The following is a 26,656-nucleotide window of genomic DNA, read 5'->3' on the forward strand; positions in this document are numbered from 1 at the left end:
ATAGATAGATGATGGATAGATAGATAGATAGATAGATAGATAGACAGATATACAGATAGACGGACAGACAGGCCGACAGAAAGACGGATAGATAGACAGACAGATAGGTAGATAGATAGACAGGTGGATAGATAGGTAGGTAGACAGACAGATCGATAGATACTTTATTCTTCCTGAGGGAAATTTTGGAAATAGCAATTAGCGTAAACATATTTGTTTTTTTGTTTATCTAGGGTTGAAGATGCAGTAGCTATATCAGCAGCAAGCATTTTAAATGAGTTAGTTGTATTTACAAAGACAGTAATACGTGTCTTTGCAGTAATTTTTGACAACTGCTCATGGTCTTCCCCTACCAACCAAACCGACCAAGCCCTGTCCGCTGGGTTCAAACGTAATTGTTCGCTATCTGGCAACCCTGGCTGAGTCTGCAGCACTAGGAAGGACATCTGATCTTCCTGCTTGTGTTCGTGCTCGACTAGCAGATGTTCGGCTGCTACCACGCACTCCCTCACACACGAATGGTCGCGGCAGCATTGATTCATTAGTTTACCGAAAATATGATGTATTTTGGGGAGAAACGCTGATAAACGAGGATTCGGACTGACATTGTTTTTCGACGGCGGTTAACGACCGTTTGAGCTCACGCGCTCACTGATTTAAATTATTGAGCAGTGGGCCTCGAGCTCGCTGCACGCGCTCCACTCAATAAATACAGGTACGTCGTTTCTCTCTGACCGTTAAAACCCGCTTCTGTTTAATACATTTCTTGTTTATTATGTTTTTAATCGTTTAATATTGTTTGTCGTTGTTTCGGCGCTGCTGTTCGGGTAGTTTGTTTTCCTAATGAAGATTAATATGCGAGTACAAATGCGTAAGGCTAGTCGCTACGCTATTCTCCTATTTTCGGGCTGCGTCCCAAACGGCAGAGAAGTGTACTAAATAGTGTGCCAAATTCACCTCGTCACCATTTTGTAGTGTGCACTATGTCGTGCTGGGGTACTCGATTTGGGACGATACCCATATTCTCAACGTAGCAAATTCAAAATTGTAACTATTAAGTGGCTGATTATGAAGCTGAGGGTTAATGCTGTACATTTAAAATGTGTTAATGACTTAAATATAAGGTTTTTGACCGAGTACATATTCAACAGTCTGGCTTAAAAGTCGTTTTAAGCTACGTAGCTAGCTGGCTAGCCGTTGTTTGCTCTGACGTAGTGTTAGCGATCGAAACAAGACGACACCCTGCAAGCCTCCTCATCATTTAACCAAACGGATATTTATCACATCGTTAATTTAAATAGCTTTCTCATATCGTTTGTGTGTAAAGTGCACTTGTTAATAAGTGTGTGTGTTGTCAGAAAGCAGCTTCTGATACAGGCAGGCAGGCTTGTATACGTTTCTTTTGTTCTTTTCGACCATCTTTACTGCTCACAAACCAAAACATGACCGAATCTGTTGTTAAATAGCTACAGTTTTATTATTACTATGGTTGTGTAACCATGTGTCCACTACTTTACACAACCGTCATACACATATATGTATAGTTATAGTTATTTTCACCATCCTATATATAGTTACAGCTGTATAGTTATTATTTACACATCTTTATTACTATTACTGTTATTACTAATATATACCTAACTAATCTTTATTATTATTACTGTTATAATTATAATGTATACCTAACTAATCTTTACTAATATTATTATAATACATACTAATTTTTATTATTGCTATTATGTATATAGTACTCTGTACCTAGATATAATGCCATATATGTAAATATCTATAGTTATAACTTTATATTCATATTAATCATAGACATGTGTTTACTGATATTCTCTGTTTTTGCACAATGCTACTATTTGCACTTCTGCTGGATGCTAATTACATTTCGTTGCCTTGTACCTGTACTGGGCAATGACAATAAAGATCTCTCTCTCTCTCTCTCTCTCTCTCTCTCTCTCTCTCTCTCTCTCTCTCTCTCTCTCTGAGCAATGACAATAAAGATCTATCTATCTATCTATCTATCTATCTATCTATCTATCTATCTATCTATCTATCTATCTATCTCTGTCTCTCTCTCTCTCTCTCTGAGCAATGACAATAAAGATCTATCTATCTATCTATCTCTCTCTCTCTCTCTCTCTCTCTCTCTCTGAGCAATGACAATAAAGATCTATCTATCTATCTATCTATCTATCTATCTATCTATCTATCTATCTATCTATCTTTGCTTTAATTGTCCTTGCGATGTGTTAAGAAGTCAATTGGAGTCCACCTTTTGCAATTTGAATTAACTGGATATAGTTTGGAAAGGAACATGTGGATCTCCAAGAGCCCTCGGTTTACACTGCGCTGTCCAAGAACTGTTTGGCTCTCCGGGATTAAACTGTGGCATAGATTAGGACAAGGCCTGTGCTTAGATGGAAGAACCTGATAGATGGCCATCAGTCATCCCTGCAGCGCTCCAAAAATCAGGTCTTTATGGCAGAGAGGCCACTTAAAAGCCCCTATTGAGTAAGATGCAGCCAGTTTAGAGTTTGGCAACATGATAGAAAAAAAATCCCCTGGTTTGTAAAGACGAAAAATTAATCTGGCAAAAAAAGTTACTGTGTATCGGCTGGCTAATACCAACCCTATGGTGTAACATGGTGGTGGCAGCATCATACTGTGTAGTGCTTCTAAAATGCCAAGACAGGGAGACGAATTAGGGGTCTGATAAATGAACTTGAATACAGGAACATCCAGAAGGAAAATCTCCAGAGAGAACGCACAGTTCACAGTTCTTTCAACACAGTGACCCAGTTAAAGCCTTACTGGAGAGACCTGAAGATCAGAATCTGGCAGAAGATGGCATTCACATATGTTAGCCATTTGATCTGATGAGCTTAGGAGAATTTGCCATGAAGAATGGGATAAACTGCTGAAAGCCAGCAATGCAAAGCTTGCAGAGACATTTTAATGAGGACTTGAAGCTGTAATATCTGTTGCTTTTACGAAGTATTGAATAATGAGTCTAAATACTAATTCACATGATTTTTAAACCCCCCAAAACATTGAGTTTTTACTCCATCATTCTGGGTAATTAAGTGTAGATTGATCATGGTGGCTTAGTGGGTAGCACTGTCGCCTCACAGCAAGAAGGTCCTGGGTTCGATCCCCAGGTGGGGCGGTCCGGGAGTTTGCATGTTCTCCGCGTGTCCGCGTGTGTTTCCTCCGGGTGCTCCGGTTTCCTCCCACAGTCCAAAAACATGCTGAATTGTCCTATAGATACCTAGCCGCTAGATGCACAAACCAGTGCATTGTAGTGCCGGTCCCAAGCCCGGATAAAATAGGGAGGGTCGTGTCAGGAAGGGCATCCGGCATAAAAATTGTGCCAAATCGATGCGTGGATCGTGATACGCCGAAGAGATGACCCCGCAACCGAGCGGGACAAATGCCAATGAAAAGAAGAAGAACAGTGTTGATCATCATGTTTAGCTGATTTAATAATCAACATGTCTGTTGACTTAACACAAACATTAAAACTCTTTACTGGCTCTTTCCTTGTGCATGTTGGGAGTCATGTTAGGGTCTTTTTTTTTTCTTTTTCCATTTTGTTGAATGATGAGTATCTGACAGAAACCACATCCTGTTGCATTTGCTTACAGTGTAGTAACAGCAGAAGGGTGCAGTTCGTAGTGAGGTAGCTCTGTAATTGAATGCAGTAGGCTCTGTCGTTGTTGAAAGTTATGTACTGTATGTCGAAGGCCTTCAGTGCCATCAGGTAGCGTTTTAAAGCTGTGTGGCTGCAACATCTAACAGGTATTAAAAAGAACCCAACTGCTCAGACAGGGTGTCTAGAGTGATTGTATTTAGTTTGTTAGATTCCCTTTATATTCACTTACCATTGGTGGCACAATGTAGTCATAAATACAGTCTGCATGTTCAATTTAAAGCACTGTAATTGCATTTAACGATTTCAACCAGCAGTCAGTTTACAATTACCTGTGAATTAATGTATACTTACTGATGAATTATTTATCAGTCAGATGGAAATCTGTGGCAGATGGAGTGCCTTTATTTGTCATATATACATTTAAACATGAACAGTACAGAATAAAATTGTTTATGCGTATCTCAACTTCGGGGTCAGAGCGAAGGGTCAGCCATTGTTCAGCGCCCCTGAAACTGAGAGGGTTACAGAGGCTGCGTGGCAGAGCTGGGATTTAAAACCACAACAACCTTCTAGTTGGTACCCTACAGCTCGGGCGGCACGGTGGCTCAGTGGGTAGCATTGTCGCCTCACAGCAAGAAGGTGGACTTTGCATGTTCTCCCCGTGTCTGTGAGGGTTTACTTCGGGAGTTCCAGTTTCCTCCCACAGTCCAAAGACGTGCAAGTGAGGTGAATTGGAGATACACGATTGTCCATGACTGTGTTAGACATTAAACTTGTAATTTCTATGAATCTTGTGTAATGAGTAACTACCGTTTCTGTCATGAACGTAACCAAAGTGTAAAACATGACGTTGATATCCTAATAAACAAACAAACCTAACAGCTCTACCCACTAGGCTAGCCGCTTGTTGTTAAAAAGGAGATATGCTCAATGCTTTGCATTCTTAAACAGAATTTGTATAATGGAGCATAATGTTTTATGATTGACCATGGCACTTGCAAATTTTGGGTACTTTATTGCCTTGGCCATTTCTCCCTCTTACCCAGTGTTGCCTGGCAAAGATGCTAAAAATGAACGCTTTAATATGACAATGCTATGTTGAGTTTGTTATTAATCTTCTGTTTTAATGGCCATTTAAATGCTTACCATTTACATTTTCTTTTATCCAAAGCGACTTACAGTTATGACTGAACGCAATTTTGAGCAATTTAGGGTTAAGGGCCTTGCTCAGGGGCCCAACAGTGGCAACTTGGCGGTGGTGGGGCTTGAACCGGCATCCTTTTGATTACTAGTCCAGTACCTTAACCACTGAGCCACCACTGCCCTACCTTAACATTTATAGTGTTCTGTTGTTGACTGTGTTGTTTACTACCTTGACATATGCAGTACAGATGATATGGTTCTTATAGGGATGTGTATTGGCTGCATTAGCTTACCTAATGAATGGACTCTGGTTTCCTGATAGCATTATGGTTTTTATGTCACAGACCTGATCTGTTTGAGTTCAGGGGTAGAGATGATGTGTGTGTTGATGATTAACTGGTGCAGATTAAAGTTCAGTTTGTTTTGATTTGTTCAGAGTACTCGCCAAATAATATTGCACGAAGTTTGTGTCAACATTTAGGAGAAAAAATACACAAGACAAATATTGTCCTAGACATTTGTTTGACTAGTTACAACAACTGGCAGAATGGTGGATAACTGACCAGATGTGTTCAGAATATATAGCCTATAGTTGTTGTGTATGCAGTAAAGCATTCTTGGACTGCCGCCTACTTGATTTAGAGTAGGGAAATGTATATTGTGGAAGCATTTCTGTAAGTTGCGCTGGGTAAGAGCGTCTGCTAAATGCCGAAAACGTCAATGTAAAACTGTGATTTGATAGTGTAGCTGTGTTTTAATAGTAAGAAGGTTTTAAGGTTTTAATAAAAAACTTATTTTGTTTTGTTAATAAGTAGAATAGGATTGTAACAAAAAGTAAAAACTTTTTATGTTGTAATTTGCTTGTCAATGTGTCCATAGAGTATGAAGTGAAATGCTTGTGGTTAGGGCTGGAAAATTTTGCCCCCAAAAAAAATCTCGATTATTTTAAAATTATAACCGATTGTCGATTACGATTACGATTTTTTTTGTTCTTGTATAATGCAATTGAAATAAGACTCGGATTACTTTTTTTTGCATTGTAAATTAAAATGACTGCAGAAGTGCAAAAATAGTACCACCACCACCTATAATTATCCTTTTAAGGATCTAAAAATTTATAACAATAACGATCACAATAATTAAAAACAAAATGGAAATCTGAATTATCTATATGCTTTATAAGAATAGCTCACAAACAACTCTTTTTTTTTTTTTTAAATAATGTGCAGCAAAACCTCCTTACATTAGGAAAAGGACTAAAAAAAAGTTCTTTACAGGTTTCTTAAAAGAAACACGAGTCTGTGCTGTGCTGTTTCCACCACTGAGTGAGTCTGTATCAGTATCTATACTGGGGGAGGGGGGGGGTGAAGTAATCACTCAGCTCAGCTTTGATTTTGTCCTCTTGTGATTGGGGGGTGGATGGAGGGGGCACGTTCTGCTTCTAACTATATAGACTACAACTCACATGTTTCCACGGACCGTCACATGTCCCCGGTCAGCCAATCCTGATCGTGCTCATCGGCGCCGGAGTTTTGATTCAGTTCAGCGGTGTTCGATTCAGTGAATCTTAATTAAACTCTTCTGTTTGTGTCTCGTTTTACCGATCGTGTTTACGCTCCTTATTTCTGAATCTAACCGTTACCGTGTATAACCCTTGTTGTCTTCCGTTTACTGTTTTAGTCTATCCTCTGGTTTTGTACACTGTTTTTGCCTTTTGATATTAAACTTTCCCTGATTTATATTCCGCGAGCGTCTGGTCAGTTTCTGCCTCGTGTCATGTTGGTATTTTAGTAAAAATATAAAGTATGTAAACAATCGCGATTGTCACATCTCTAACATCGGGTGAAAACGTTCATTCTGATTAACCGAATTAATCGTGAAAATCGCCCAGCCCTACTTGTGGTATGAATTGGTCATTTAACTTCAGAGCTAAAAGTGCCATCAAGTTGATTCTGACTCCCGCTGACCATAGCGATACTGTGACTCCAGAATGCCCCGTCTATTGTTTGGGCCTACAGACTTTTTAATGTCTTGTTTATTGTTCCTCTGTTTGTATCTGTTGGTAAAATTGCTGGCCGTCCTCCTCCTTTTTTACCTTCAAATCTTCTAAGCACAGTTGTGTTTTCCAGTGAATTGGTTCTGGTAATACTGTGTCTAGAATGAAAGCGCTTCAGTTTAGTCAGTATCTGGGCTTGGATTGAGAGGTTTTAGGTTGGATTTGCTTCAGGATCGATTTGTTTGTCTTCTTCGCCGTCTAAGATTCTCTCAAAAGTCTTCGCCAGCACCAAAGTTTAAAAGGCATCAATGTTCTTCCTGTCCAGATTATAGTCTGGACAATTCTGATCTTTGTTTAGAGAGACAAATCATTACTTATAAAGATCTTTTCCAGTTCATTTACCGTTGTTCTGCTGATGGTCAGTCTGTGTCGTATTTCCTGACCACTGGATTCTTTGCTGTTAATAAATAATCCCAGGAACACAAGTTGTCCAACACTTCCAGATCTTCCTCAATAACAGCACATATAATGGGCACATGTTGAATGTTGTAATTTGCTTGTCACAGCGTCCTTGTAGTCTTGAATGAAACGATTGTTTGTAAAGGTACGTTGGTGGTAAAGATTAAAGGTTCTGCTCACATGCTGATAGCGGTAAATACCTTTTTGTTTTAGTCAGTTTAAAACTAACAGACATTAACAAGACTTGCAACATGGTGCTGGTCACATTATTACAGACAGAGTTTTAAATGATGCAAATCAAATGCAAATTTGACTACCCTTTCTTTTACACAGTATAGTATAGTAATGCTTTGTGAATGTTTTACTTTAGTCTGCTTATGATTAACAATTGTTTAGCAGTTAAAAACATTTTGTTCTGTAGCTTTATTTGCGATTGTATTGTAGCGTTAAACACATGTATGTGTTTAACATTAACACACATTTTAACACAAACAAACTTAAATATGTTGCCACATGACCCGACAGTAAGGTAGAGCCATGCTGACCATGTTATATTGACTAATGTTTTTAGTATTAGCTTTAAGACTTATGTTATTAGTCAGTTGTAATGAACTGATAGCTACTTAATACTAAACTACTGAACCACTAAACTGCCTTGTTTATAATTCATACATTGTAAAATACTGGACTGAACTTTGCTTATGAGATTTATGTTTAAGCAACCATTCTTCAATATTCTTTTGTTTAGTTTGTTTTAGTTTGATAAAAGAAGTCTAATTCCTTGTTGACATGGCGTTCAGTAACGTTTAATATACTACAGTATATAGACAAAAGTATTGGGACACCCCCTTTTTATTATTGAATTCTTGTTTCAGCGACAGTAATTGCTAACAGGTGTAATAAATCACCGATATAAACTATAAAATTATATCCTTTTTTTCTGCAACAGTTTATGGAAGGTCTGTTTTCTGTTTTTGAATGAATGTGCCTCAGTGGAGAAACTGAAGTCTATGATCTAATCTAACTGAGGCTTTTTTTGACCAACATCAGTGCCCAGCCATACAGATGCTCTTTTGACTGGATAGGCACAAAGTCCCACAGACAGAAGTCTTTTGGGAAGATTGGTGGTGGTTCTAGCTGAAAAGATATCATAGAGGTCACTCTGTTTCAATAGCATTTGTTTTTAAAATGGCATGTCCGACAAACTCATGGTCAGATGTCTAGATACTGTTGGACATGTAGTGTGTTTTAGTTCATCTTAAGTTCAACCAAACTTACTTGTGTCCCAATTCTTTGCCTTCCAGAGACGCTGGTCTAAAATCTGCTATTTAAATATTGCTATACAACAGCAGTCTTTCTGTTCGAGGACACAAATAGGATTCAAATACGGTTTGCCTAGAGGGAGTAACTTTGCATAGGTTGTTTCCTCCTTGCAGACTTTTGTACTTGGACTTTTTTACTTTGCAAGCTTCACCACAATTAATTTTATTCGATTTTTAAATGGTCATGCTCATAGTCAGATGACAAAATGGTTTTGGTGCAATTTAGAGTTTTTTAACGGGTCCTACTATGCTTCACTAATGATGGTTGCTTATCAGTTACAAGTATTTGGTAAAATTTTCAACTCTAGTAGCTGAAAAAAAAAATACTGGGTGAGGAATTAAAGAGGAAAAAAGATGAAATGGCAAACCATAAAAAATAAACCTAATTCCAGTATTAATGTTAATATTTTTCTCTATCCAGGTTTGAGAAGAAGTTGATTTCCAAGATGTCCAAGGCACTGAATTCTCCTTCTCGGTCCAGATCAAGATCTCGGTCTCGATCTCGGTCATACTCGCGCTCTCGTTCCAGCAGTCGATCACGCTCAAGGTCTAGGAAGCATCGCTACAGGTAACCTTCTCTCTTATTGTCATCAGTCAGTAAAGACTAACAAGCTCTGAGAACTGAATCATCTCCGATGTCCCCGAATGTACTTCACAAATAAACCCAATACCTAACTGCTAATGATTAATATTTGTAATGCATAATGAGGACATGACAGTGAGGTGTAATGCAGTGGACTGGTTTCCACACATGCTTCCACACTGCCTGCTAAGTCAGATACCATTCTCTCTGCATGTTACAGACAGTGAAGTCACTGTGCCAGTATTTTCGGGCATAGTCCTGCAAATTTGATTTGTTCAGGCCTATGCGTGAACTTTGTGAGTTGGAATACATAAAAAAAAAAAATGTTGATCTATTTAAATAATACAGCTTGTCATTGTAGAAGGTTGGCAAATGTGGCAAGCTTTGGCTAATTAGGCAAGTCATTGACATTTACTAAAATTGTGTCTAAAATTGTACCTGACATAATATATTTTATTATTTACTTATAAACCCAGGTAGATTTACCAATATCGTATCATGTCTTACCTCAGAGTGCTAAAAAATCTGACGAACAGACACTAGTCTTAAAAAAGAAAGGGCATTAATTATTCATACGATTAAATACAGTTAAACATAGCAACACCTAAGTTTCTTGTTTCACCATTATAGCCTTGATTACCCAAAGTCTTATCCTATTTGATGGCCTTGGCAATTGGGCACATACCTGATTAAGTGTGAGTGAAGATTTAAATAAAACTTAAGTAAGTATACAATAAAAGCATATATTCCAAGTCAAGCACCAAATAGGTTAATTGATAGAATACGTGTATGTCTTTGTCATTGATTAAAATGTATTGACGTGGTGAGATAACCAGAAAGCCTGCTGTAGTTTCTGCTCTTCATTGTGCTACCGAACAAACCCAACACAAAAATGAAAGGAATAAATACTAAATAAATGCAAATATGAACCATTCACTCCAGCTCTTATGATTTTTATTAGAGATGGGACGATCGATCGGCTACGAATCGGTATCGGCCGATTTTTAATCAAAATATGCGATCGGCGATATTTCCTAAAAGTAGCCGATCCGATCGTGTGATATATATAAAGACCATGTTAAGTTAACAGCTCAGTGGATCGATCCAGACTTTGAGCTACGAAGCACCGACCATCACATCACCATTCATCAACAATCGTACAGAAACCACAGTGAAAGCTCTTACGATGTAATTTTGCTGATTGTAATATTTACTTTAAAAAGATAATTCAACCCGGTCACATCTGAGTCGATTCTATCAGCACGTTATATAAACTCCTGGTTCACTTTGGTAACTCGTGAGCGGTTCTTACTTGTGATGTAGATGAGAACAGAAAACGTTACAGAGCCAATCAGAGGCAAAAGTTTATTCATTACCAAATTCGTTAGTTCAGGATGATCTGCTGAACTTTTAGGACCATCAGAAAACTTTTAGCTGCTTAGACAGAACGAGTCTGACTCGGTTACAGATCTGTGGTAATAGCAGTTTAATTAAGCTTTTTAATTAAGCTTTTTAATGTAAGAGAGTCACACAGAATGTTCTGTAGTAGTTGGTGTTTATTTAAAACCACGACATTTAATTAATAACAGTAAACACGGAGAGATAACTGAGAAGAGAAACTTACGCTTCACATAAAAACTAATCAACTCGTGAATCAATGAATCACTTATAGCGATACTGTGAACAAAGCGTATCTTCTAAAGGCACAAACACACACACGCGCGCGCGCTGCTCCGGTTTATCTTCACTGTGAGGCTCTTTTTAAGTTTATTTACTGCTAATCCCCCCCGATCGGAATCACTATGTGATGTGATGTCCCTGAAAGGAGATCAGAGATCGGAATCGGTGCCAAAAACCCCGATCGGTCCGTCTCTAATTTTTATCATACGAGTTATCATAAGCACTAGGATTAAATTACATAAAAGTAAGTGGACACCCTTTCTTATTTTGCACAAAGTGAGTTTGAAGTACAGGTACTCCAGGGACATGTCCAAAGCCCTGACCACAACTTTATTTATCTACACTATGAGGATAAATTACAATGCCAATGCCAAGTTATGTCGATGCATTATAGATGGGAGCTATATACCACCAATTAATCTCAGTAATTTGTTATGTATGTGTGACTGTAAAGGTGAGTCGTCTACACATGCTTTTAGTCTTTAAAGACCTTACTATGTTACTTAGTAATCTTTTTTTCTGAAGAGTGAAGCTAAATAGATTGTATGAAAGCAAGCTACTATGTAATTGTGTAGCTCCCCCAAGTGGTAAAGATGCCACATTTCCACATTGCTGTAAGGCTTCTATAGTTTATTAATCTAAGTGCCTTTTGATTTTATTGCAATGTGTAGTCAGTCCCTCAATAAGAAATACATGCAGTCAACCACTCCTGGAACAATAAAGACATTGTGTCTATATGACTATGACTCGTGGTCCAGGGTTTTTCAAAGTTTTTTACAAGTGACCCACCTTTTGTTCATGATTTTTATCAGGACCCAGGTGGGGGGGGGGGGGAGATTGTGTACATGTTCATTTTGTGTTGGTGCCCATTAACATTTGTCAATGTAATTATTATTATTTTTATGTCACAACCCTGTTCGAGTCCAATCCATTTCATTGGTTTTTGGCAGGTGGCTTTGAGAATTTTCTGACCCTGCACAATGCAGTAGTTTACATTCTTGTCTGCTCTTTTATTTTCTAGCTCTAGATCTCGTTCCCGTTCCCACAGCCGTGAGAGGAATTACCCATCAAGAGATTTTCAGAACAACCGCGGATATAACCGTGGCTTCCGCGGCTACCGGAGGCCCTTTTATTACAATCGGGGCCGGGGTCGTGGTTATTTTCCCCGTGGCTACCACAGAGGAGGAGGAGGAGGAGGAGGTGGTGGCGGCGGCGGCGGCGGCGGTGGTTACGGCTATCGTAACAATAACTGGCACGGAGGCCACCGTGACCAGCAGCAGTCCCATGAACACCACAGTCCCAAGAGGGTGGTTCGTTCACGCTCTCGCACCCCGCGCAAACGCTCCGGAAGCCGCAGTCGCTCGCATTGTTCCGAAAGGTCGTCTTCCCGGTCCCGCCGCTCCAGCTCGTCCTCTCGCTCTCCTTCTCCCAAACGCCCCAGCGCCGGGAAAACTCGTTCCAAAGATTCCAAGAGTAAGAGCTCGCCTGGCGAAGGAAAGAATACCAGCAAAGAACCAGAACCCAAAACTGTGGTGACCGTCTCCGATGAGCCTCCAAGCAAATGGGAGAACCTGAGCGACTACGACACGAGCCCCAAACTGTCTAAACCCGAGCCGAGCACATCGGCAGGCGTTCAGTCTGAGGTTACGGTGTCCGTCTCTACAGGTAACGGTGCCGCTGGTTGGAGGAGCATTAGTGGGCCTGACACTAATAAGAGCCCTCCAAAGCCATCATCGACTTCCACTGGCTTTGGGTTCTTCTCTAAGGATGACACGAAGACAGGAGATAAATCGGCCATCTCCACCGCCTTCAAAAAGTATGTCACGTCCTGTCTTTTTGAGTATTGCTCTTCTTTTTTTTAACCAACATCCCTCTCTTGTTTCTCTTCCACAGTGTTTGATTTATAATCTTACTTTTTCAAATGTGTTTAGTCTGTGCACAGCAACAAAGCTCCTTGGAGGAATAGAGGGTAAAATGGAAGGCAACTCAATTCAAACGCAAATAAAATGCCAAATCTTGCTGACTGTTGCCCTGTGCAATGAGGTTGTTTGCAAGCAATAATTTAGGAGATAAAGCTTAGATGACGTAAGTATATTTCCCGAAACGGGTCCTGGTCAGTCATGTCTGCTGTGGTGCAGTTTCTTAGTGCTCGATGTTCATTTTTGATGTTTCTTTTTTGTAGTAATTGTATTGGAGTGGATTTACAGTAGAGCAGGACGATCACATGTCTGCTAATCATGTATTTTTATTATTCTGATTTCTGATCATTCTATATGGTTGGTAGTTTGCTGATTCATTGCTGTTGAGAGACCAAGGGATTAGAATTTAAATCACATAGGGTCAACAAGTGCTTCGAAATAAGAAAAAGTTAGAGAACTAAAGCTGTGAGCTGGGTGAACGGAACTAGGAGTAGGAAGTTAGAGAATTTCCAAAGCAAAGTTAAAGTCAGAAACCCAACAAATTAGTGCATTTGTGAATGTTTGGGAAACACAGCTAGGTACTGGGAATAGAGTAGAAGTAAATTGATGGACTAAAGAAGCTAGAAGTCTATAGTCAGGAGCTAAGAGTGACACAAATGGACATTGGAACTATTGTCGGCATTGAACTAGTTCTAGGACCCGAGACAATTAGAAAATTAGTGCTGGAACTAGAGAAATGGAGCAAGAAGTTAAGTTAACCCAGGTTAAGTAGAAAACATTTGGACAGTGGTTGCCTAGTGGGTAGAGCTTTGGAGTTCAGATCCCGGCTCTGCCATGCAGACACTGTTGGGCCCTTGAGCAAGGCCCTTAACCCTCTCAGCTCCAGGGGTGTCGTACAGTGGCTGACCCTGCACTCTGACCCCAGCTTCCAAACAAACTGGGATATGCAAAGAAACATATGCAGGTGTACTAGGGATGTCCCGATCCGATCAAGGCATTTTTTTTAACTGATCGGTATTGGCTTTACTAAGGCCGATCCTACGCCCGATCCTTTGTTTTATTAACTTCTTCTGTTACGGTACCGAATAGCGGCCAGCTAGAGTCATCGCGTTAGCCAAGCGCGCTATTCCATGCACTATGGAAGCCCCAAAGGGTCAAAACACACTCACTTCGCGTAGAAACGTCCATCAAACCATCGTCACAATACAACCACAGAAAAGTTTGTTACAGTTACAACACGCATACAAGTACGGTGGCTCATAAGAAACAAACGAGATATCATTTAACCAAACGATCTACAATCACTACCGATATGATACGGCACCTAAAAAATAAACACTCAGCTGAATACAGCGAGTTTATTATTATATGATGAGAAGAGGAACCGGCTGTCCGCTAACACGGCAGAGATGCTGATTTTCCTCAAAAAGAACCTTCACTTCATTTTGAGTGTTCTAGTCTTACTACTACAATGCTGCACTAAGTTTGTTTACTTTTATTTTGTAAAAATAAAAGGACATTAAGCAATAGCTTGGATGCAGGCAGTTTTTTTCCTACAGCACTGCAGAGCTATTTAGTTGTTAAACATATACACTGGATGAATCTGAATAACTGTAATGTAGTTGAAGTGTGCACTGTGTGAACAGTATTATACAGTTCTTATCTAGACAATATCTAGAAAATACAAGTATCGGTTTGAGACTCGGTATCGGATCGGGATCGAAGTTAATGACCGATATCGGGAACAAAAAAACGTGATGGGGACATCCCTAAAGTGTACTGTACGCCTGAATATGCATATAAGACAAACAAGGCATTATTTTATTCTTCTTAACAAGCTAAGCAGGAAATAGGAGAGGTAAGATCTGTAAGAAACTGCAAGGTGAGGGATGGGATACTAGGTACTGTGGGCTAGAAAATATAAGAACTTGGGCTAGGACCTAGGAGGAAGTATAGGAAATCAGACAAAGGAGCTGAAAAATGCAAGGGACTGAGCAGATAAGAGTCTGTAGATACCCAAATTCATTGATCTGAGAACTAAGGAATACTAAAGCTAGAGTATATAGCTAGAAACTAGCATTGACAGGAATTAAGACTGTAAGAGTTATAGGAACTTTCCGAACTGTGTAACCAGAGGGTCTAGGAGCAATTTGGGTTGTAGAGCTTAGAACCTGAGGTTGAGAAGTAAGTCTATAGCATTGTGCTAAATTGTATACATTTTTTACAATGATTTTTTGTCCTGCTCTACTATACTGTTTCAGTACTTTCCCAGCCTTGGGACTGACAGGAAACGTGTAAATCATCAACTCAATTATTTACCTTAGGTTTATGGCAGAGAAGAAAAAGCCATCTGCAGACTGGGATAACAGCGAGGAACCCAAATCCGGTGATGGCGAAAAGGAGAAGAGCAGCAGAAAGCAAAAAGGCATTTTCGACATGGATGCAGTCTATGTCGAGTCAAAGATCGAGAAAGGCCTTCCTTTCCTGGGCGAGGAGGAAGAAGAGTACGCAAAGAGCCTGAAAGCGAGGAAGGCCGAAGAAGAATCAAAGTATAAATCCAAACCCACCCTGTCCGCACGGGAAATGTTCGAGGAACGTTTCGGGAAATGGGACGACGACTACGTTTCCAACAAAGAAACGTCGCAGCGGGACGAAGAAATGGAAGAGGAGGAGGATCAAGCCATGGAGGAGCTTTATCGAAGTCGCAAGCAGGCAGTCCGTAAAGAGGAAAAGGCCGCCAAGAAGAAGGATAAGAAGAAGAACAGGGCCAGCCCGTCTCCGTCGCCCTCCAAAAGCTCAGACAGGAGCAAGCCGTTGTTCCCTGTACTGAGGGAGGCGTCACCTCCAGCCAGATCCTCCAAGAAGAAAGAGCCAGAGTTTAATTTCAGTCTGAAAACGTTCAACGATGATGTGCAGAGGTATTTCGACGTAGCCTTTCTATAGTTCTGTAGAGGAATTCGTGCAGAGCTGTTCAGATTTGACACCTGCATTTGTTTTTCTTCTCCACTCTAGTGCACCTGATACGTTAACCAAAGAGAGACGTTTGTCTCAGGATCTAATCTACCCTGTAAAGAAAGAGCACGAGGAGTTCCGCTCCATTTTCCAGCACATTCAGGCTGCTCAGCTGCGTCGCAGCCCCTCAGAGCTGTTTGCTCAACACATAGTCACAATTGTCCATCACATCAAAGGTAACTTTTTATCCGAATAGTTCATTCAGCCTTGGTTTAGTAGCATTATTTGGGCTACACATCAACTCAGTATGCAGGTCGGTATGTACTGCTGGTTATTGAGCTTGGACGGTTTTTATTGTGGGTAGACACATGGTGCATTTTTATTTAAGCTTAGTCAAAGGTTTATATATACATCCAAGGTAAATAATGACTGTGATTTCTTTATATGTCTTTTTTTTTTGGTTCTCACTGAAAATGCAATCATTACATCTGTCTAAAACCCTTAATGAAATACCTCAGACTGGATTATGAGTAGAAAAGACTTTTATACTCGTCTGCAGAGAAGGATTGCACAGACAAAGTCTTACATGAAAACTAGGTAAATGCAATAAGAGGGAAATAAAATAATCACTGAGCTTGTAGGACAGTGAAAGATTCCACCTTTAACAGAGATTTCTTAGTCAGAACTGGGTTTTGAACGTTATACAATGTAATCGACGCACTTCTTCTTACATGCACCACTTTCCAGTAACATTGCATTGTAGCAATATTCTTGGAATATTGGAATATGACTACTGGCAATAAGCATATCTACAGGTTCTAATACTTTATACTCTAAAACTTTACATCTTCTCCTGCACTATCAAGGATTTGTAGCTGGGATTTCTAAACCACCAATAACATATCTACATTCTAAAGTCAATCAAGCTTACAATTAGAGATGCATGAGTACCGATACCGCGCTCATTAACTCGTACTCGTACTCGCAAACGAGGCTCCGATACTAAACATCCGATACCGCGTTATGCCCGGTTCACACTACACGACTTTCTGATCTGCCGGGTCGCTGTGCAGTTCACACTACACGACTGAATCTTTTGCACCCGGGAGTCTTTCAGTCGGTGTATATTTCACACCACACGACTGATTTCCTTTTTTACAAAAACACACGTGAGAAGTGACGAGAAGTTTAATGATACCACGTCTAAAAATGCACGTCAACAAGTAGCGTGTGATCAAAGTGTTTGTGCGCTGATGTGCAGCGTAAAATCAAGGAGGAAAAAATAAATGAATCTGAGAGGATTTGGCAACACGAGCAGCATGGATTGTTCTGTAGTGAGTTGGAAGTTAATAAATATTTTTGCAGTGTTGTTGTTATGTTTTGTAGAGGATCAAATCAGAAATACTGTAAAACGTGTGTGTGTGCTGATGTATTCTGATATAAACTCTATTATCCCCCTGTCCCACCTGTTTACGCTCCTCTCCTGCGTTTCCCCTCACACCGTATCCTGCGTTCCTGAGAGCCGAGTTCGCTCGGCGATCAAAACTCGGCTCTCGATCGCTAAGTGTGAACTATCCAACAACTCGATCCGACCGGCTCGCAGAGCGTCAGATATCTGATCTGAGTTGTGCGACGGGGAATGAGTGACATGTCGAACAGCCAATGAGAACGCAGGATACGGTGTGAGGGGAAACGCAGGAGAGGAGCGTAAACAGGTGGGACAGGGGGATAATATAGTTTATATCAGAATACATCAGCACACACACACACACGTTTTACAGTATTTCTGACCTGATCGTTCTCTACAAAACATAACAACAAAACACCAACACTGCTAAAATATTTATTAACCTCCAACTCACTACAGAACAATCCATGCTGCTCGTGTTGCCAAATCCACTCAGATTCATTTATTTTTCCTCCTTGATTTCATCACGTTAGTGCACAAACAATTTGATCGCTCGCTACTTGTTGACGTGCATTTTTGGACGTGGTATCATTAAACTTCTCGTCACTTCTCACGTGTGTTTTTGTTTAAAAAGAAAACGGTATTCTAAATAGGTATCGTATCGGCAAGTACAAAAATACATGTACTCGTACTCATGTATCCCTACTTACAATCTCACACTTAGTAGCTGCTGGCTTGCTAAAGGCAGAGCTGAGATTTGATCTCGAGAGCTTGATATCTCAGCAGCGGTGGGCTAAGCACTTTTTACAGACTTTTCCGACTTTAAAATCAATTATCTGCCTTCTTAGATCTGTACAAAGCATTGTAGACTTTGATATTTTGTAATGTTTGTGACTTGGTGTACTCTAATGTACATCTGATGACTTGTACATACCCATTTACATCAGCCACAAAGCTAAATGAGTCTTTAGAACTTTCTACACCACCACAACTAATGTAAGTGGTGTTTTTCTATATTTCACCCTGAATATATAGAAGAAATTATTGACTAAACTAACACCAATAACACCTTTACACATGTCTTCACATTTTAATGCACCCCACAAAACACTGTAACTTTTGCTACGTTTTTTAATACGTTAAATGAGCAAATAAACAATTATTATGCATTAAAATGAGCTAAAATGTGTTTCCTTTAAAGATTTTAAACTGTGCATCCTCCATACTTCAACCCGATTAGCGTTACATATTTTCTATGTACATTCATTGGCTTTCGTATGAAAAACTGTCACCATATTGTTAGAACACAATGACCGGAGCCTAGCTACCTTATGTGTCAAGTAAGTAGGTAGATCGGGTTGGTTTTTTTCGGGTTGGCTTTGCTATTGGAAAAGGGGGCAGGTGTGGCACAAGCCCTCAGATGGACTAGTGTTCCCTTATTGTGTGTTACCTGGTGATTTCAGGGAAACCGAACCCACTGGGACCAAGATGAAGCGTTGGTAAAACATGGAAATGAAATGGGAAAAAAAAAAGATCTAAATAATGAGGAGAGTTTTTTTTATTTTTTTATTATCCCTTTACTCTTTATAGCTCAGCACTTTCGCTCCTCTGGGATGTCTCTGAACGAGCGTTTCGGCATGTACCAAAGGAAAGCGGCACAGATGGAAATGATGAGGCAGCGCAAGAGTCCCGAGATCCACAGGTAGTTCATTTCATCGTTTAATCATTCAGTAGATGTAATAATCATTCTGTGTTGAATTATGTTAATAGGGTGTACTGAAGGAAGCTCACAGCTTCTACCTTTTTGTATGAATGGAAGCTGGAAGAACTGGAGCTAGCTTGTTCCCAGTAGCTTTCATGGCCTGGTTGGCATTTTGGGTGAAAGCTTCATTTGAAGAGGGTCAGATTGGCATCGCAAAATCACACTACGTTGAGTGACCAGGGTTCCTTGAGCAATAACGATTTCATTGTCGGTAAGCGCTCTGTCCTGGCCCAGGTCGGAGTGGATACAGAGCACGTCTCAGGATGCTGGTCTGTCTCGGGCATCAGGCGTTTACCCATTCGTTTACTGACACCAAGGCTGGTTTACAATAGCCAGTCCACCCACCTGCACGTTCGAGGAAGCCGGATTATCCCACAGAGAATGTGAGAACATGCCAATCTACAGACACTATGTAGACCTAGGTCGATGATGACCTTGAGTTTAGTTTGATCTTCCTATTTCAATCGGTCAGTCAGGGCAGCGGTTAGCTCAGCAGTTAAGGAACTGGACTGGAAATCAGAAGGTTGCTGGTTCAAGCCCCACTGTGGGGGCGCCTGAGCAAGGCCCTTAGTTGTAGGTCGCTTTGGGTAAACGCAATGTAAATAAAGTCTAGTATAAATCATTAAATCTTAAACAGTGGGTAACTACTGTCGGGCCCCTGAGCAAGGCCCTTAACCCTCTCGGCTCCAGGAACGCTTACAATGGCTGACCCCTTTCAGACAAGCTGGAATATGTGGAAAACAATTCAATTGTACTGTATTTGTGTATACACCGATCAGCCATAACATTAAAACCACCTCCTTGTTTCTACACTCACTGTCCATTTTATCAGCTCCACTTACCATATAGAAGCACTTTGTAGTTCTACAATTACTGACTGTAGTCCATCTGTTTCTGTGCATGCTTTGTTAGCCCCCTTTCATGCTGTTCTTCAATGGTCAGGACCCCCACAGGACCACTACAGAGCAGGTATTATTTAGGTGGTGGATCATTCTCAGCACTGCAGTGACACTGACATGGTGGTGGTGTGTTAGTGTGTGTTGTGCTGGTATGAGTGGATCAGACACAGCAGTGCTGATGGGGTTTTTAAACACCTCACTGTCACTGCTGGACTGAGAATAGTCCACCGACCAAAAATATCCAGAAGAAGAACAGGGTGAAAGCAGGCTAAAAAGGTATGTAGAGAAACAGATGGACTACAGTCAGTAATTGTGCTTCTATATGGTAAGTGGAGCTGATAAAATGGACAGTGTGTGTAGAAACCAGGAGGTGGTTTTAATGTGTTATGGCTGATCGGTGTATGACCAAGAAATGTATTCTGTAAACCATGTTCAGGTTGGTGCTTACTTACCTTCCTTTTTCTTTTTTACCCACAGGAGAATTGATGTCTCTCCCAGTGCTTTTAAGAAGCACTCGCGTCTCTTTGAGGATATGGAGGAGAGCGAGTACAAGGTGACCTAGAGTTTTCACAATCTGAAATTCCAGCCCGTATGTGTGGCAGCTGAAAGAGCGCTGTGCTTCCCCTCCCCTCCCAGTTTAAAGGAGTCGCATAATTCTAATACAAAAGAGCCAGAGTACCTCATTCGTATTTCTTACGCCTTACCCCCTGCAGCTTTTGTGATATGATTAATCTGTGGGTTCATACACGCCCCAAAAAAAAAGCCTAATCAAAAATGGAAGTGACTATTGAGATGGTCTTGTCCAAGCCTTTCAGCTGACATCTAAGCAAATGCAATAGTAAGTATTCTTCCTTCGAAAATGCATTTTAAACAAGTGAGGCTCTGTACTAATCACCGTGGGGGGAGAGCATGGAGCATGCTGCTTTCTCACGAGATCTAGATCTGTGATTTAGTCCTAGCGTTTCCACTCTCTTCTTTGAGCACATTTTCAGTCGTCCTGTCACTTTTAGCGGTTTTCACTTTTTTTTTTTTTTACATGTGTCGATTGTGGGTATGAATCTCCGTCTGTCCATAGCAGCGAATATCAAAATGACCAATGAAAAGATGAAAAATCACGCAATCTCTTTAACGAGCATCTCCATTGGCTGCTAGACCTGTCCATCAAACCGCGTAGCTCCTCTTCTTTCCCTTCCGTTACTGTTCGAGAGAGAAATATTGTTTGAGAAATATGTAACACCAGCATGAACGCGCCCTAGTGGAGGCTTTGTTACACTTTGTAAACCACAGTGGGACCAGATTTTCAACATTTTTATTAATTTAGTATATTTCGTTTTGCCTGGGTCGTGGTAAAAATCATGGACAAAATGTGGGTCGCTTGAAAAAAAGTGGTGGAAAAACCCTGGTTTATGGCACAACTCCCTACATCTGCTCATAACAGATGCATAGGGGACGGTGGTAGCCTAGTGGGTAGAGCTTTGGGCTATCAACCTTAAGATTGGCGGTTCAAATCCAGGCTCTGCTGTGCAGCCGCTGTTGGGTCCTTGAGCGAGACCCTTAACCCTGTCTGCTCCAGGGGCGCCGTAAGACCCTGCGCTCTGACCCCAGGTTCCAAACAAGCTGGGATATGCGAAGAAAAGAATTTCATTGTACTGTACACCTGTATATGTATATATGACAAATAAAGTACATCTTCTTAAATAGATGTCATCTTTCAAGGAGTGATTCCAACCCGAATCTAACCTGTTTCGTTCAGCCAATATTTGATGAGATTTCGCTTTGTGAACAAGCATATTCTCTCTACAAAACACCACATTCTTGGAGGGATCTCTCTAATGCCTAGTTCACACTACACGTTGTTCGCCCTGGTTTTTGTTTGCCTGTTGGTCGGTGCTAGATCTGCCAGCTCGGGAGCAACTCTGCGTTCGCTCTGCGATCACAACTCTGCTCTCAATTGCTATGTGTGAACTACTCGCAAGCGAACAGCTTAAAAATGATACCTGGTTTAAATAAAGTTATTCTCCCTTGGCAGAAATACCCAGCAGCCCTTTCATTTCTTAAATCGTTTGAACTTGTAGATGTTGTGCTCCCCCGGTTCGCTTGTCTCTTATGGGAAAAGAACTCTTTGTTCATGCTTGTGCAAATTTTCCAGTTAGTTTGGATTGGAACTTCAGATCTTCATCGACACCCTCTCAATAGTCTTTAAACTTTTTGTTGCTTTACTACTTCATCATGTCCTGGGTCCTTTCTCTGTGGAGTTTGCATGTTCTCCCCGTGTCTGCGTGGGTTTCCTCCGGGTGCTCCGGTTTCCTCCCACAGTCCAAAGACGTGCAAGCGAGGTTAATTGGAGATACCAAATTATCCATGAGTGTGTTTTATTATAACCTTGTGAACTGATGAATCTTGTGTAATGAGTAACTACCGTTCCTGTCATGAATGTAACCCAACAGTGTAAAACATGACGTTACAATCCTAATAAATAAACAAACTACATCACCACTAGATGGCGCACAATTGCCTGATTCTGCCTAGAATTGGTTCAAGTCTAATTGTGAACCAAAGTAAAATGTCAATAGCGTTAGTCTGGTGTTACATTACTTCCACTTCCATTCCAGTATGATGAATATTAATGTCACTATCAACTTTATAAGAATGCAATGCTTAAGCTGTAGTGGTTATAAATCAAGTCAATATAAAACAGTCCTTAATTTCTTGAAAAAATGGTATAAAAGAGTTCATTTAAAGAACAACATAAGAGCAGCACTTGACAAGGATGATAGACTGACATGACGACATACCTACCTTTCCTGCCATGAATATTACCGATTCAAGATTCAAGAGTTTTATTGTCATGTGCACAGAAGAACCGGCAGTTACACTGTACAATAAAATTCTTACTTTGTTCGTCCTCCAATCATCAATAAGTATTATAAATAAAAAAACAATATTAAACAGAATAAAAACACTTAGTATAAAAAACTTTTTAAAGGATACATAAAAAAGACGTTTTATATACAGAGGAATAAAAAAAAAATAGAAATAAACTATGGCAGTAAAAAAAGAGGGCATATAGCAGCAGTCACATAAGGTGCAGAAATGATTGCAGTATTATACAGCATAAATACATACGATACAGCAGCAGTTATTTTAAGGTGCAAATTGTGCAAAATTATGTGGAAGTAGCAGCAGTCATTTAAATGTGCAATAGTGCATTGTAGGGGATGTACAATGTTCATGAGGTAAGTTGTGTATGTGACGGTCCATGTTTGTTCACAAGTCTGACTTACCAATGGTGTAAGCACAGCATAAACAACTAAATAGCTAAATAAACTATAGTGGTTATGATCGGAGCCACAGCAGCAGACATGGTGGAAATAGTTGGTCAAGTTTTCGCTTTAAAGATTGTTCTAGTGGGCTGCAGTAGGGTAGGGAGAGTGTAAAGCAGTCAGCTCGTCTTTCACTTCCGATTCACTTGCTTTGACGATTTTGTTGCATCAATTCATCCTGCTCTTTAGGTATTATAACCTTATTATCAAAACTTGGAACTAAAAACTGGTGTGCAAATATTACAAACATACAGCCAAATAAAAATGTCACATACTGTATTTTTATGATCTATAAACAGATAATTGATTGTAACCTGCACTGCATTTCCAGTGACTTGTTTTCCTTGCGGTCAGGATCACTAGCCGCCTTCTTCATGAATGAAGTAAACTATTAATGTATAATAATTCCGTGGGGCCTGGCTGTGTGTCTGCAGGATTTTGCTAAAAAATACGAAGGGGACCCAATGGACCTGCGTGTGGATATTGAGCGGCGCAAAAAATACCCCAAACGCGAAGGGGGGAAAAGCTCGGCTGGGTCACAGACCCCCACTCGTGAGCAATCTTCTGAAAAAGCTTCCAAACTCAAGAAGTCCAAGTAAGTTCTACTGCTGCAGACCGTTCTCTTTTTATTATTATTATTATTATTATTATTATTATACACACTCACTGAGCACTTTATTAGGAACACCCATCTGGTACCTACGTTCATTGATTATAAGCTACACCCTCCTTCCATACATACAAACTTTGGGGGGGGGGGGGGGGGGTATACAATTACTAACTGTAGCCCATCTGTTGCCCCTTGTGCTTTGCCCTTACTTTGTACCATATTCACAAATGGATAGGGATCCCCATTATGACCCACCACTAACCAGATGATGTTTGGGTGGTAGATCATTGTCAGCACTGTGTTTGTTGTTCTGACCACAGGACGAAGCTGGCTTTAGCGCTAAAAAAATCCCAACAACACTCCTGCACCTGCTACACTCATGCCAGAACATGCCACGTACCACATAGAAGCACTTTGAAGTTCCACAATTACTGACTGTAGTCCATCTGTTTCTGTACATGCTTTGTTATCCCCCTTTCATGCTGTTCTTCAATGGCCAGGACCACCACAGAGCAGGTATTATTTAGGTGGTGGATCATTCTCAGCACTGCAGTGACACCGACATGGTGGTGGTGTGTTAGTGTGTGTTGTGCTGGTATAAGTGGATAAACACCTCACTGTCACTGCTGGACTGAGAATAGTCCACCAACCAAAAACATCCAGCCAACAGCGCCCCATGGGCAGCGTCCTGTGACCACCGATGAAGGTCTAGAAGATGACCGACTCAAACAGCAGCAATAGATGAGCGATCGTCTCTGACTTTACATCTACAAGGTGGACCAAGTAGGTAGGAGTGTCTAATAGAGTGGACAGTGAGTGGACACGGTGTTTAAAAACTCCAGCAGCGCTGCTGTGTCTGATCCACTCATACCAGCACAACACACACTAACACACCACCACCATGTCAGTGTCACTGCAGTGCTGAGAATGATCCACCACCTAAATAATACCTGCTCTGTGGGGGGTCCTGACCATTGAAGATCAGCATGAAAGTAGGTTAACAAAGCATAGATAGAAGTAGAAGGACTCCAGTCAGTAATTGTAGAGCTACAAAGTGCTTCTATATGGTAAGTGGAGCTGATAAAATGGACAGTGAGTGTAGAAACAAGGAGGTGGTTTTAATGTTATGGCTGATCGATGTATACACAGGGTTTGAACAGTGCAAAACAGAGCAGCGTAACCAGTATTACAGCAGAGGAAAAATATAATAATAATAATTATTGCAAAATTGTATTGATTTTACGTGCAGGATGTAAAGTGATCTGTGCGTTTAATTTGATTAGCTGTACCTAATAAAGTGCTTGCTGAATGTCTGTTTTGTTTCAGTCCTGACTCGATATTTTTCTCTCCTTGATCTTCAGGAAAAACAAGAAGGAGCGTGAACGTTCTCCTTCCTCCTCCTCTTCCTCTTCGTCTCCCTCACCTTCGCCATACCGACAGAGAGAGTACCACGGCGAGGAGGTGGATCATATGGAGAAAGCGGGCTTCGACAAGTCCCGCCTGGGGCCACGAGAGTTCCCGGGACCGGTTGACCGCGGCCCCAGAGACTACGAGGGGGGCCACATGGAGAGAGGCTTTGAGAGGGGGAGAGGAGGGTACGAACGTGGAGGATATACGGGATACGATCGAGGACGCGGCGGTTACGACAGAGGATTCGTAAGTGGAGAGTCATCACAGCAATGATTTTTAATCGAGAGTAGTTACAGAAACGGTCAGCGGTTTAGACCCACTAAGGTCGTGAGCATTTATTCACGCTGATGCTTAATCATTATTAGATACGTTATCAGTTTTAAATGGACTTTTGTGTACGATTTTTTTTTTTCTTTTTTAGTTGTTTTATAACTCATTGTCTCTTTGGCTTCTATTCATCCTTGATTTAATTTGAGTCTTTGTTTGTGTTTACAATCCTTTGCAAGCATTTTGGTCAGCTCTGGTCCAGTGTCGTCCCTACTTGTATTTTGGTTGCGCTGTCCGCTCACAGCAATAAGGTCCCGGGTCCTTTCTGTGCGGAGTTTTGCATGTCCTCCCCGTGTCTGTGTCGGTTTCCTTCCACAGTACAAAGACGTGCAAGTGAGGTGAATTGAAGATACAAAAATTGTCCATGACTGCGTTCGATATTAAAACTTGAAATGATCGGTCGCTCAGGTGGCGCAGCGGTAAAAACACACGCTGGAACACCAGAGCTGGGATCTCGAATACATCGTATCGTATCGTATCGAATCTCGGCTCTGCCTGCCGGCTGAGGCTGAGCGGCCACATGAACGACGATTGGCCTGTTGTTCAGATATGGGCGGGACTAAGCCGGATGGGGTCTCTCTCCCATGACTGGTGCAATTACGACCTCTGATGGCGCCTGCACAGAGATGAGAAAAGAGTGCTCTCAGGGTGTGTCTCTCCGTACACAGCGCTGAGCTGCACTGCACTCGTCAAAGTGCCGGTGATGAGATGCATACGGCTGCTGCCCACGTGTCGGAGGGGGCGTGAGGTTAGCTTCGTTCTCCTCAATCAGAGCGGGGATCAGCATCGGTGGAGAGGAAGCGTGACGCACTCGGGCAATTGGACGCCCTAAAAGGAGGAAAAAAAAACTTGAAATGATTCAGGTGGTGCAGCGGTAAAACACGGTAGCACACCAGAGCTGACATTTCGGCTACATGATCAACGATTGGCTTGTTGTTCATACAGGGAATGGAATAGCCGGATAGGGACTCCTCATAACTGATGTAATTACGACCTCTGCTGGCCGATTGATGACGTCTGCACAGAGTCGAGGAATAATGCTGATCAGGGCGTGGCCTTCCGTGCAGAAAGCTGATCCACTCACGAAAAGATGCAGTCGGCTACTGCACGTGTCGAAGGGGGCGTGTGTCAGTTCACTCTTCTCAATCGAGATGGGGGTCAGCACCAGTACAGAGATGAACCATTTGTGTAAAATAAATTGG

At 41.1% G+C, this 26,656-nt stretch overlaps 1 protein-coding gene across 2 annotated transcripts in view; it reads left to right on the top strand.

The window, feature by feature from the left end:
- The first annotated feature begins 459 nt into the window (after positions 1-459).
- thrap3b (thyroid hormone receptor associated protein 3b) overlaps positions 460-26,656 on the top strand; it is a 32,003-nt gene continuing 5,806 nt past the window's right edge. The window contains exons 1-9 of one of the 2 annotated variants that reach the window (XM_063018817.1): positions 460-715; positions 9,003-9,149; positions 11,866-12,660; positions 15,088-15,681; positions 15,776-15,951; positions 18,714-18,825; positions 20,262-20,337; positions 23,542-23,702; positions 25,079-25,373. In XM_063018817.1, the coding sequence (XP_062874887.1) occupies positions 9,028-9,149; positions 11,866-12,660; positions 15,088-15,681; positions 15,776-15,951; positions 18,714-18,825; positions 20,262-20,337; positions 23,542-23,702; positions 25,079-25,373 (2,331 nt within the window). In that variant the 5' untranslated portion in view covers positions 460-715; positions 9,003-9,027. Of the gene's footprint in view, positions 716-8,822; positions 9,150-11,865; positions 12,661-15,087; positions 15,682-15,775; positions 15,952-18,713; positions 18,826-20,261; positions 20,338-23,541; positions 23,703-25,078; positions 25,374-26,656 lie in introns of those variants that run through there. The other variant, XM_063018892.1, reaches the window with a different exon arrangement.

This window comes from Trichomycterus rosablanca, chromosome 1 (genome assembly GCF_030014385.1).
Source record: "Trichomycterus rosablanca isolate fTriRos1 chromosome 1, fTriRos1.hap1, whole genome shotgun sequence".
In the NCBI taxonomy this organism is placed as follows: domain Eukaryota; kingdom Metazoa; phylum Chordata; class Actinopteri; order Siluriformes; family Trichomycteridae; genus Trichomycterus; species Trichomycterus rosablanca.